The sequence below is a fragment of the Pezoporus occidentalis genome, unplaced genomic scaffold, assembly GCF_034315485.1.
Source record: "Pezoporus occidentalis ecotype Australia unplaced genomic scaffold, CSIRO_AGI_Poc_V1 ctg230, whole genome shotgun sequence".
NCBI lineage: Eukaryota > Metazoa > Chordata > Aves > Psittaciformes > Psittacidae > Pezoporus > Pezoporus occidentalis.
In genome coordinates this window covers 408,014-420,975 of record NW_026914181.1, presented here as the reverse complement: position 1 = coordinate 420,975, position 12,962 = coordinate 408,014, and the positions used below count along the sequence as shown (strand labels likewise).

Below are 12,962 nucleotides of genomic sequence, written 5' to 3'. Positions count from 1 at the left end.
CAAGTTAATTTGCTCCCTGCTCTTCAAACTGTGAGAAGGCTTTTCATACATGAGCCACAAGGCACATAAAAAGAGCATGTGAAAACTCATAACAAGGTTCACATTTTCCAGTGTTTCCACCTCACATTAGCACTGAAGGTAAGTACTGTTTCAGTACCATTCATAGACTGTCAACAAAGCAAAATTCCATGTTTTACTCAAAGCTATTCCAGTCATGTGTTAGAATCTCATCAAAACAGCACCCTCATTGTCCTCTTCAACAACATTGTTTGTTAGGAATGGAAAAACATCTAGTGCAGCTTATTTATCAATATTTCTCTTTGGCTTCCAAAGTCCTGTGACTATTTTCTTTTGCAGCTGAACTTAATTGAGGAAGTAGCCTGAGATATTTTGCAGGTTTCACTTGAAATCTCTCACACAATACTGGCCGCTACGTATTTAATCCAGGAATTTTAAAGTTGAAAACTTGTAAAGACATTTCACTATGCTGTCAGCATCTGCTGTCCCTGTGACCAGTAAGCAAATGATGATAGATCTTTTCACGCATAATTCAGACATAACACTAAGTTTTAGGCCAATTCTGCAAGAGAGGGCAAGCTGACAACAACTTGGTGTTTATCACTTCTTAGGCCACAGGGGCTTTAACCTGGAATTGCATGAATCAGATAGCTTTTCAGTTCAGCACACACTTCACTTAGATTTCTTTCCTTTCAAACGCCCCTGCACCACAAGTCCAGGGAATCAATCCAGAATTACTCTTCTATGGAATAGCACAATTCAGTCTTATGGTACAAACCCAAAAATTACCAGAATGAAGAGTTTTCCTTCCATTATTTCCAGATACTACCTAAACCCACAAGAAGCAGAGCTCAGCCCTTCGCACTGTAAAAGCTACACAGTTGAGCCTCAGAATTTTAGGTCCAAGAATACAGCAGTTAAAATTTTTATTAACATCTAAGACTGCCATAAAGAGAAGACAAAGCATAAGGTAGGACCAGGAAGAATGCTGAAATTAGCCCCACCATTTTATGCTCTGATCAACAGAAGATGGCCTGCTACTATGAGTACTGCAACTGAAATAAAGAATGCCCTTCTGAAATTAAAAAAGGGTATCAGGAATACCTGATTAGAAACATAGAAGAGATGGACAGAATGGATGAAACAGTAGCAGGCACAATGCTAGGGATTCCCTGAGTTATATTCTGAGATTTTGCTTGTGTTCTAAAATATATATTATTTAAAATTACAGTCATAGCAGCTATCAAAAATTTAATTGATGTTTACAATGAACTGTGACACAGAAGAAAAAACACGGCACATGGCAAAATTATAGTGTCTATCAGCAGAGATACTAGCATTAGGTGTAATATGGAATAAGCTACCTGTCAACTTGAACTTTATCTTACCCTCAGTTTTAAAACCTGTGTTGACAGCAAAAGTGGAGAAATCCAACACATAGCACCACTACTGATCACTGGATCTGTGGGAGCACAAGACTAGGGGCCTTTAGGATTGCTGTCTCTTTGATCTTCAAAAAGTTACACCATTTTCTGAAAACTGGTTTCACATGATATCTTTTCACATAGGTTAAACTAGACCTGTGACTTTGTTACACTGGAAAAAAAAGTAATTTTCTTCACAGAATTATTTTCAGATTGATTTTTACACCTACTTCGCCGAGAAATCGAAAGTTCAGAGCTCTCACAATCCCTTTGTCTTTGCTCTCCAAACATGCATGTACGTACATGCTATTAGAGGTCTTTTTGCACTTCTGCAGCTTTTGTTTCAACAACAGTCTGGATGGAGAAAAAAACAAAGCCCTCTCCTCTTTCCCTCCTCCTCTTCCCCCTTCCCCCCCAAATGATCTGCTTTTAATCATAACTAACATTTTAAACAGACATTAGAAAGGAAAGGCTACCCCTTTATAATTACAAACTTGATAATTACCTGGTGACTTGTAACAGACCCATTTTCAATGCATCTTCCTCCCTCTGTCCCTTGATAATGTAATCTAATCTCTTGGCTATGCTTTCATCTGGCATCCAACGCTGCACATTGTTTATCAAACAACAATCTTTTCTTAGTCAATGACAGAACAAAGGCAAGGAAGAGCAACTGTGGTAATACTACAGCACTTACCACTTCAAAAGTAACTGCATCGGTATAATTTACATTGCTTGTGTGCTTTTTGTTTACCTCTTTTAAATCTAGTTTTATCTCCTCTGTGCAAGACTGCAACCTACCTTCACCCATTTACTGGACTCTCTATATTTACACATTACAGAAGCCATTGTGCACAATGTCAACAGTGGAAGTCAAAAGTGGAAACGTGGTTTCCAAATGCAGAAAGCTGAGATATTCCATGAGTGTTTTCATATTTGAAAGCACAGCCATTTTCCATGACAGGAAAATCATGTGCTTTACATTACTGGACTATCACTAAGTCTTAGCAATAATGTGTAATGACTATTTTTTTAAAACATGTTTTACTCTCTCAATTTCACACTTAGAAATTCTGATAAGACTCTCAACACGAGTTCAATTTCTCAAATTTCTTATACCTAAAAATGGAAGGGAGGTCAGGCTGCTGAAGTTCCATCTTTGGATTTTTGGGTCCAATGATCCTCTTTCCTAAAGATGCCTGCACTCCATATTCCTTATGTGTCTTACCCTTCCCTTTCCTCACATCCACAGCTTAGAACAAGAGGATCCCTGAAACATCCCACCCGTGGTATGTTCAATTCTGATATAACAAAGATCCGGGGCCCTAACCCCCTGATATTTTGACAGTTTACAACTACGAGGACTATAAATAGTAGCATAGTAGTCAAAATAAATCTGCATAAGTAATCAGCAGCTTAGTATAAAATCAGACAGAAACAACTAGGCTCACCTGTATAAAGGGTATCTGCAGATCCAAAATAGCACTAATCACTGAATCCCAAGCTTCATCACTCTTATCAAGTGTCTTTCAACACAAAAAAAAAAAAAAAGGTAACACAATTAAAAATAAATCTGGGTGAAGAAAGAGATAGATGAGTACGAGGTATACAAATATATAGTACCACACTAATCTGAGCTTTAAGATCTTTGTACGGGAAGAATCTGAATACAAGTACTACTAGAAAAGAAAGCCCTCAAGCCCTCAAGTACCACTCTGAGTCACATCAGCATAAGCCCTTCACAGCGCTGGCTGTGCACGTATTGATGACTGATTATCAAAGCATAATAGCTTTATGGTACCTGACACTGACCCAAACTAATACTGCTACTAAGATAATAACACACCTCCCCCACTCACTTTTCATATGATTTGAACAGATTCAGGGAGAAATTCCATCTTCCTTAACCATAAGTTGAAGCACGCAGCTCTGACAATGCTCTCTGCAGAAACACCATAACCTCCTACTTAGAGGAATGAACCAATGAAGGACTGAGATCAGTAAATCAAAGAACAGAAAAATGCGGTTTTGTGGGGGTGAGCACGCTGCCAAGTTGCAATGCTGTTTCAGTCTCTGATGGAAAACACTGTCCCAGGACAGGCAAATCAGGTCAACTCCGGAACTAAAGGTAGGCAAAAAGTCACGACAGCACTGCAAGTCAAGTGTGAGATTGGTATATTCTTCCATAATTCATTAGGTAAGAGATCCATTCACCGAAGCACCAACTTATTAACTAAAACTAAGATAACTGACATTATTAAAAAAAAAAAAAAGTAAAATAAAAAATAAACATTTTCTTGAGAAATCTTTGCTCACTTAGTAAAGTCAAAAGAAAACAGAAGACTTGGTAAAAAGTAATAATTATCCTTCATCACAATATGATTTCAGAGGTGTTTGTAATAACGGTCTTTGCAGACATTCATAGTTACAAGGAAACTCACGAGGACAAGCCAAAGAGAGTTAGGTCAAAGCTTTGCTGACAAAACAGAAAACTGTTCTGGTTCTCCAGAAAGAGGAAAGGCCTCAGGACCTAGTTATCCAACTAAGCTAATACTTAAAATAAATAACTAACTCACAGAATATATCTTTCATTGATAGTAGTTTTTGCAGAAACCCAAAGCACTTCAGATAGGAATGCATAATAAAACATTTTTCTAAAAGCCACTCCTGTGACAGAACAGCAGTTATGAAGCTCTATCTTGAGCACAGAAAGAGGGAGCTAGAAGAGTACCATCTAATTTCTTTAATGCCAGCACTTAACCCCAGAGGTTTTCCTGACTCAAAGACATTACGCCTCTGGCGATCTTGTGAGAAGTAGGGCACTTGGTTTCCTCTCCATTGCTCCCCCCATGCACAAATGAAGTTGTTATGACACAGAACAGGTGTGGAGCTTTGACTCAACAGCCATACACCTATCACTTATGGGACCACTTATACTGTCTTCTGCCACAAGGTTAGGCTGGAGGTGAAAGTAACAGTGCCACATCCTATCAATCTGGCAGCGTGCACACAGAACCTGTCTCTCTGCATTTGTTAAGTGAACAGACCCTACAGGAGCTGTCCTTCCTCCTACTTTGGTATTTTCTGCCTTAAGGGGGTGGGGAAAAAAAAAAACAAACATAAAAGAGAAAAAAAAAAAAGGAAAAAAGAGAGGGGAAAAAAAAGAAAAAGGAAAAAGAAAAAGGGAAAAGAAAAAAGTACACTCTGACAAGCTTTAAAATACACAGAACAGATCTTAACCAAACGAAGTTTCATCAGCACACCAACCATTTAATTTCCTCCCAATGACTTGCCTATAAACAGTGAATAATTAGATGGTATTTATTTTTAAGCAGTTACACTACCCAATCACAATGGCAATAACAGTGCTGTAATTGGGCCTTAACAACTTTTGCACCTGAACCATTCAGTAAAATCCTCTCACAGCAATTCCATTTAGTTACCCCTCACTTATTTTAATGGGTCATGAGAAGATAACTTGTTTTGAATTATCCTGGGTAATTCAGGTACCAGTCATACAGTTCAATTAACTCAACTCCCAGACTAAACATAGACCCATTTCTCCACACCAGTGTAAAGCAACACGCCTGTTGTTGCGATCGTACTGGTATCTCATACCTGGTTTGGCTCGGGTCCAGTTTTTCTCTGTGCCACACAATGTCAGGTCAGACAAACAGACTGATTGTCCTGCTTTCAAGTCATCTGGTTCTCCAGCTCACATGTGCTCCTCACACAAGTGCAGGTAACAAAACAGTTTATACAAGAAGCACTGCCAAACCACCCATCTCCCTAAAATGCCCCACTTATTTAATAAGTATCTACCCATTGTTCAATGCACTCTGGTTGCTACCAAAAAAAAACCTAAATTTTGGAGCAGTTGCAAGTGTTAAAATACTTCTGCACTTGTTTTTGCATCTAAATGCCTGGCATTTCAGCAGCCGCATCTTTAGCTGGGTCCTGGGCAAAGCTGATGAGGGCGGGGAAGGCAGTATGCACCCTGCAAGGGCTCTGCAGCTGCAGAGTCAAAAGGGAGGGAGGAGAGGGACCTGGGGCACATCTTCAGCTCCCTTCCATAATTCTATAATTAAAAAAATCTCTCAGTGATGAAACAACTTCCACAAGTGCCACCAATTCAGCAAATGACAGCTACTGCCCACAACTGATACCACGCAAACAATTCTTGGCAAGCACACAGGTTAACAAACCTGCAATAGTTACTGGATAGCTGCTGTAAAAATGACAAACCATAGGTGAATCACAGCTTTATCAGACACCCGTTACCTCAGTCTATAGGAAAATTGCCATAATTAACCTTCATGTTGCTGTTTCCCACCCTTCTTACCTTTTGTGATAAAAGCTTAGCATAGTTACTACTTCTACTTTACTTTTTACTTTAGTGTAAGAGTCATGCTATGATTTTACAAAGAGAACATTTATCAAAGTGTGTTTTAAAAAAATTAAAATGGGGGTTATTGTCTCAGTTTTCTAAGAAAGTACTGTAACAGCTGAATAAGGAAAGGTTATTTTAACCTCCAAAGGCTATTGTTCCTTTTCTAATCCCCAAAATTGTCTGGAGCCAGACAACACACGGCTGCTATGCCCTGAGCTAGAATGAAAGGGGGGGATGGTAGAAGTGGGGTGTCTGTTTACAATTACTCCATTCCTGGTTTTAATGAATCTTTCTGAATGACCGCTAAGTGCTGGTTTTGTTCTTTGGAACAAGGGGCCTATTACTGGAAGACTAAAAAAAGGAAGGAAAAGGGAAAGCAAACACAAAGCTGCCAAACTCAAAAGTGTTTCAAACATCTCAGCTGTATGTCCCAGAGGTAATCAGCTCCACAGACACAAGACTGTCCCTACACATTTGCAGTCTCTTTTCTCCCTCTTCCTTGACAGGCTGAAATAAAACAGCTGAGATAAGGGGGAACAATAGAACATCAGAACTAGAGTAAAAATTCACAGATACCCACTAAAATATGAAGAATTACATTATTAAAATTTGGAGAATTATAACTTAATCACTATCTACATTTGGTTACTTCTGCCACCTGCAAGCAAGCCTTCCAGAATCACGTAAGCAACCAACTTCAAGAGGAAGAAGGGATGGATCATATCTGTCTTGCACCATCCTCTGCCTTCCCAGAACTCCCTTATAGTCGCCCTCAAAATCTCGTCTGCCATTCCCAACAGCTATGGCTAAGAGACAAAATACAGCAAAACCCCTGTCCTGCCTCCCTGCTGCATATACACACTTCCCCTCCTCCTTGCAGGGGGCAGAAATTGTAGTTAAATACTGGCCAGAGATTTAAACTTAAGGACCAAAAATCTGCAAACCACCACAGGCAACCTTCAGAGTCTTCACTGAGGATCCTGAGCATTTCACTGAGGAAATCTGGCTTTCTGGATATTTCTCTAGGCTGGGAAGGTTGCAAAGCATCAGACCTTCTTAGTCCAGCAATCTGATAAACAGAAAAGGTATTTTAAATTCAGTTCTTATATTCAGTATCTTAATTAAATATTGTCCTTTCTTACAGGCACAGGGAGGAGTATATCTCATGATTAACAAAAAAATATCAAAACACATGATACATTTTCCTTCAATAAAATTGTTTTGAAAAAATTATATGGTACAGACATATAAAAGTGGCACTACATGGTTTGTTTTGCGTAGCGTGGCTTAAAAGTTCTACTGACACACATTTAGATAAACCTCTTTACAGCCAAAGAGTTTGAATAATATAGCCATGTCAAATTTATGATGGCAAAACCATCATGTACCTCAGCAAATGTCATCAATCTACTTTACTGAAAATGATGCTTAGGAGAAAATACTTTTTCTCTATGTCTTAGAAAAAAAAAAAAGCTGTATGTGTCCAACACACATATAGCCATTATTATACAAAACAGTACCTGTCTATTTTACCACATGTATCTTTGACAGAGATGTTGCCATCAGCACAGAAACATTACCTGCGTACTTCCCATCTTTCAAGCTGAGCATGTACGTACAGACTTGGAACCACTACGACTCATTTGATTACAAGAAGTCGCATTATCTTTATGCTTTCTATGTGGCAACCATATTTTGCCTTTCAGCTTCCCTGCCATGGTGGCTAGAATGCACATTTTCCTTGAAAGGCAACTTACAACTCAAATTAAGATAGGTAGGTTACCCCACATTTACCACAGCAAATAAAGAAGTATGTGCCATGCAAAGGAAGAGTTACCCCAAGAGATGACTACCTTTGATGCTGGTTGTGAATAAAAACCTTCAAGTGTCCACTTGGTGAGGATCCTCAAAGCTCCAGGAAGCAAAGGGTGACTAACATCAACACTTATAAGGACTTGAATTCATTTTAAAACATACACGTTTTATATGTATATAATATTTCTTCTTAAAGCCTGGATAGTTTTACTAAGAAATTCCATTGTGTAATCCGGTTAAACTGCTCATCTCAGTGACACTGTTTGACGGCGACTGTTATGAGCTATTTCTTTCTTCTTTGATACTTTTAAAAAAATCAGTACTTTTATTAGACACTTACTTAGCACTGTTAGCCACCAGTCAGCCACTTACCCACTCAACATGATTATTTCCCTCAAGTTACAAGGAATACATATAGCTATTTTAATTCCATCTTCTTTGCCATTCATCCTTCTTGCTGACATTCAGCCAAGATTAAAATTGTAACAATAAATGACATGTTCCCTTATCTGAAAGTTGTTGTATTCCCCAAACAATTGAGACTGCTGATCTCTGAAGCACTCGCAGCACTGTATCAGTACTGGCCACATTATTCCATTTGAGAGCAAAACTATATTTATATCATCCCTATACTGCTCAGGGTGTATCTTAACTGTCTGTTTGTTTTTTGATTGTTGCTGTACTCAGAGCAGATATTTTCACTGGCACTGAGCCATCCATAAGCAATCACTCAAACAAATACTTCAGACTCATGAAATCTCAGCAGGACCTTATAACATACACATAAACGAGAACAAAATAAGGTGGCTGCTACCCGTGCAGGTCTGGTAAACTCCCAGCACCCTGCTTTACAACCTGTCAGATTATCTGTGTGCATTTTTCTGAAGCTTAAAAGAGCTACCTGCAAGGAAAATAAGAGAGTCTATCACATGGCACACTGCTGAAAAAACAGCAGTTCATGTCCTCACCTCTTATGGTGGGCAGGGACAGTTTTTTTTCTGTACAGCGCCCAACACAATGTGGTCCTGTCTATCACCAGAGCTCCCAATAGCCTCTTTGCATATACTAATGCAAATGGCCAATCCACAGACCAGACACTTTCTATCTGGATGAAGAGAACAATTTGTGGTGGCAGAAGGATGTTATTCTATACATGGACCGGACACTTAAAAGCCCTACCACACATACATAGCCTGTGAATTATACTACTCTTTACAAGGCAACAGAGAAAGTATTTCTTTCAAGACTTGGCTTCTTTTTCTGGCCTCTAAGAAGAAAATGTGGTCCAGTGGTTACTAGCATCACAACCAAACACAGACTTTTCTGAAAGTCTGGGTGACTAAATGGATGCTATTTAAGAGCTCTGGTACAGTTACAATTAATTAGACCTCTGCTTCTGCACAAGTATCTAGTATGACCACAAGCAACATCTCAATCATGTCATTTGCAAACAGGGTGAGCGCACCATGCTTGCCTTCTGTGATACCATGCTACAACGACCATAAAATACAGAGGATTAACATTCACTCAAAAGACTAGTATGTGTGCTTTTCTGACGTATTTCTGCCCTTTTCCTTACCATGAAGGACACGGGGGGGGCTTCTGAATTCTCATCTTTCCCTCTCCACTAACCCAAAGTCTAACTTCATGCTTTGCAGGCAAATGACATCATGGAAGACAAGACCGCAGTTCGCACACAGAAAGCAGTATGCTGTCCAGACCACTCAAAGAGTAGATGTTTGCACAATTTCATGATAAGCTGATGAAATTTGCTGAGCAAATATATTTTCCATGGCCAAATCTAGGTGAATCTTCCCAGGGAAAGCAATTCTCCTGTTTGGATCACCATCAGTACTCCAAAGATGAAGAGACTGGATTTTTTCAGAGACTTGACTTAATCTTGACAATTTTAATTTATTTTTCAATTCTCAGAATCAGCTACAACATTATAATGAAAACTTAAAGAAACAGGTCTGCCCAAAACAAAGAGCAAGCCCAGAATATTCCAGTTAGTTAATGCTGGACATCATTTTCCTAGCGGTACCTAGAGGTTTTTATACCACAGCCGTCAAAGAATTGAGTGCCGGATGGGTATTTGTTTTTTGAGGGGGCTGTATTTTGAGTTTCGGGGTGGTTTTGTTGTCTTGGCTTACATCATTCAGGGAAAAGGTATAGGTACATCAGCAAAGAATTTTCTGTCAGAGTACACTGCTACTCCACCAGAGTCTCCTGCCAGCTTAGCCAGAGAAATACAGCTCTTGGGGACATTCAGCTACACCACCACAGTCAGAACTGTACAAACTTTGTGAGCAGATCAGACACAAGCTGGATTTCAGAGAGGCAAATTTAAATTAGCACACAAGGGAGATTTATTGACAAGTTACTTAAATTTCTGTTCATTCAAGTTTGTGTAATTTGCGTTACCTTGCATGAAAGTCAATGACTTAATTCCTTTTCAGTTCAGGGCCTGCACAGACAACTTTGCTACTGCTAGCCTTTTGCCAGCTGACATTTCTCTAGGAAGCGTATCTTGTACAGAGATTAAAGAGAAAACAGGGAACAAGTGTATCTTAAAAGGAAATTCCACACATTTTTTTCCCCTAGACTATAAAACGGGATGAAGAAAATTCCAGGATTAACGCACAAAATCTTTGGGATGTCAGGGACCAGATGAAAACTGAAATGAAACTGACAGCATAAAGATGGGAGACTTTTTCACAGTATCTTTATCAGAGATTTTTACCAGCAAATATCTAAAGCTACAGCTAACAGCTTAGAGATGAAGGAGAAAAAAATATCTGTTTATTTGCTTACTTTTTCTATGCACTTTGGAATGCAAGAAACCACTTCACACATCCTAGAGAGCAACTGTGTGCCTACACAGAACCATAGAATCGTTAAAGTTGGAAAAGACCTTTGAGATCATCGAGTCCAACTGCTAACCCAGCACTGCCAGGTTCACCACTAAACCATGTCACTAAGCGCCACATCCGCGCATCTTTTAAATACCTCCAGAAATGGTGACTCCACCACTTCCCTGGGCAGCCTGTTCCAATGCTTGACAACCCTTTCAATGAAGAAATTTTTCCTCATACCCAGTCTAAACCTCTCCTGATGCAACCTGAGGCCATTTCCTCTTGTACTATCCCTTGTTACTAACTAGAAGGTGAAAAAAACAGATCCAGAGACATGGCCCAGTCTAAACAGTGCCCTGTCAGACAACAGCAATATTCTTGTTCCAGTAACCCTCACATAACTTATTTTCTGTCTTTTACATCCACACTTCTCTTTCTTTGCTTTCTCCTGCCACCAACATCTGGATACACCCTACTGTCCCGCTGTCTCATCTGCACAATTCAACATTTCCATCGATGTAAGTACAGTACTACAAAACACAACCATAATGGCAACACCATCTTCCAACTAAAAGGAAACTATTTCTGTTTAGTTTCAATTGCTCCTACTCTTTGACTCATTTTCTCAGCCCCTTGTATCTTTTCCCATTGCCCCATGACAAGGACTTATTTTTAGAGCATCTATTTAGATGGGACATCTATTTAGACAGGATTCTCACTGCCACCACATGATTGCACGGAGAATACTGGGCAGCCACTGCACATTGGCAAAAACTCCACCTATGCTCCCTCAGCAAGAAGCTGAAGGAGAGCAAGAAAGGAAGGGTATGAAGGGTATCACTTGCTGTCAGGGCAAGCAGCATTCGCCATAACTGTGGATAACTGTAGGCAATTTATGAGAAATTGTGTAACCTTTTCATATTACACAAGTATTGGTCAGAAGTTAGTGCAAGAGAGATGGATAGACACATGCTTTTCAAGCCTCGTCAAGTGGCCATTATGAGAAAGGTTTTCCAGCAGCCTTCATCTATTCAGCTTTTTTTCAAGGAAGAATTGTAGGGGTTACATCCAGAGCACCAACACTTTAAGATCCTTAAGAATGCTACAAAAGCTGTACTGCATTTCTCTGTCAATCCAGGGTGGCAGAATTCAACTAAAACATGTTTCCCTGAGCAAAAAACTTATCGTTTGGACTTTACCATCTACGCAGACTGGACCACTCTGGAAGGGGCAAAACACCTCTGCATCTTCAGTTTGGGCAAGGTGCAAAGGCAAATGTTAGGATGGCCCAAATTCAACAGCAGACATGTAGTCTGGCTTTGATCTCCAAAAATATTCTGAATGAGAGGAGGCTCCCTCACTTCATTTTTCTCCATACCACAGCAGCAACACACCACTAACGCCCATAAGCTCAGATGCTGCAAATGGTACATGTAAACGACACCTGACGGGCAGATAAGACTTAAAAAGGGTCATTTGCAAAATTATTCTTTTAGGGACTTCAGTAAAGATGTATATTTTACGCATTCTAAACAAATAATAAATGTGAACATTATCAGAGGACTTTAAATCCCTTACCAGAGGCCAAATATTTTCTATCAATTTCAACGTTAATGTAAACAAAGTCCTTATTACCATTATCTCTAATCTTTTTCTCCTTCTCTAGAGATTAAAAATAAATTTCAGCAATAACCAGATGGTGAGTAACCATTAGAAAATAGCTTTCAATAATAAAACCTACTTAGTTCTGACATGACCTCCATTGTGCATTATCAGCTTTGGCCATCATTGTCTCTAAATTGGAAAGACATCAATTTGATGGATGGACCACTCGGTGGATAAAGAACTGGCTGGATGGCCGCACACAAAGAGTTGTGGTCAATGGCTCAATGTCCAGCTGGAGACCAGTAATGAGTGGTGTCCCTCAGGGATCAGTGTTGGGACCGGTCTTGTTCAACATCTTCGTCGGTGACATGGACAGTGGGATTGAGTGCACCCTCAGCAAGTTTGCCGATGACACCAAGCTGTGTGGTTCGGTTGATACGCTGGAGGGAAGGAATGCCATCCAGAGGGACCTTGACATGCTTGTAAGGTGGGCTGATGCCAACCTTATGAACCATGCCAAGTGCAAGGTCCTACACCTGGGTCAGAGCAATCCCAGGCACAGCTACAGGTTGGGCAGAGAAGAGATTCAGAGCAGCCCTGCAGAGAAGGACTTGGGGGTGCTGGTCGATGAGAAAATGAACATGAGCCAGCAGTGTGCACTCACAGCCCAGAAAGCCAACCGTATCTTAGGCTGCATCAAAAGGAGCGTGACCAGCAGGTCAAAGGAGGTGATCCTGCCCCTCTACTCTGCTCTTGTGAGACCTCACCTGGAGTATTGTGTGCAGTTCTGGTGTCCTCAACATAAAAAGGACATGGAACTGTTGGAACAAGTCCAGAGGAGGGCCACGAGGATGA

General features: G+C 40.0%; 1 protein-coding gene across 11 annotated transcripts in view; it reads right to left on the bottom strand.

Annotated features, from left to right (window-relative positions):
• AFG2A (AFG2 AAA ATPase homolog A) overlaps positions 1-12,962 on the bottom strand; it is a 226,725-nt gene that overhangs the window by 135,088 nt on the left and 78,675 nt on the right. For 2 of the 11 annotated variants that reach the window (XM_062621656.1, XM_062621652.1), the window contains exon 15: positions 2,894-2,968. The exons of 6 other annotated variants lie outside the window; for them this stretch is intronic. In XM_062621656.1, the coding sequence (XP_062477640.1) occupies positions 2,894-2,968 (75 nt within the window). Of the gene's footprint in view, positions 1-2,893; positions 2,969-6,589; positions 6,902-12,962 lie in introns of those variants that run through there. 3 more of the 11 variants (XM_062621672.1, XM_062621654.1, XM_062621670.1) reach the window with 3 other exon arrangements.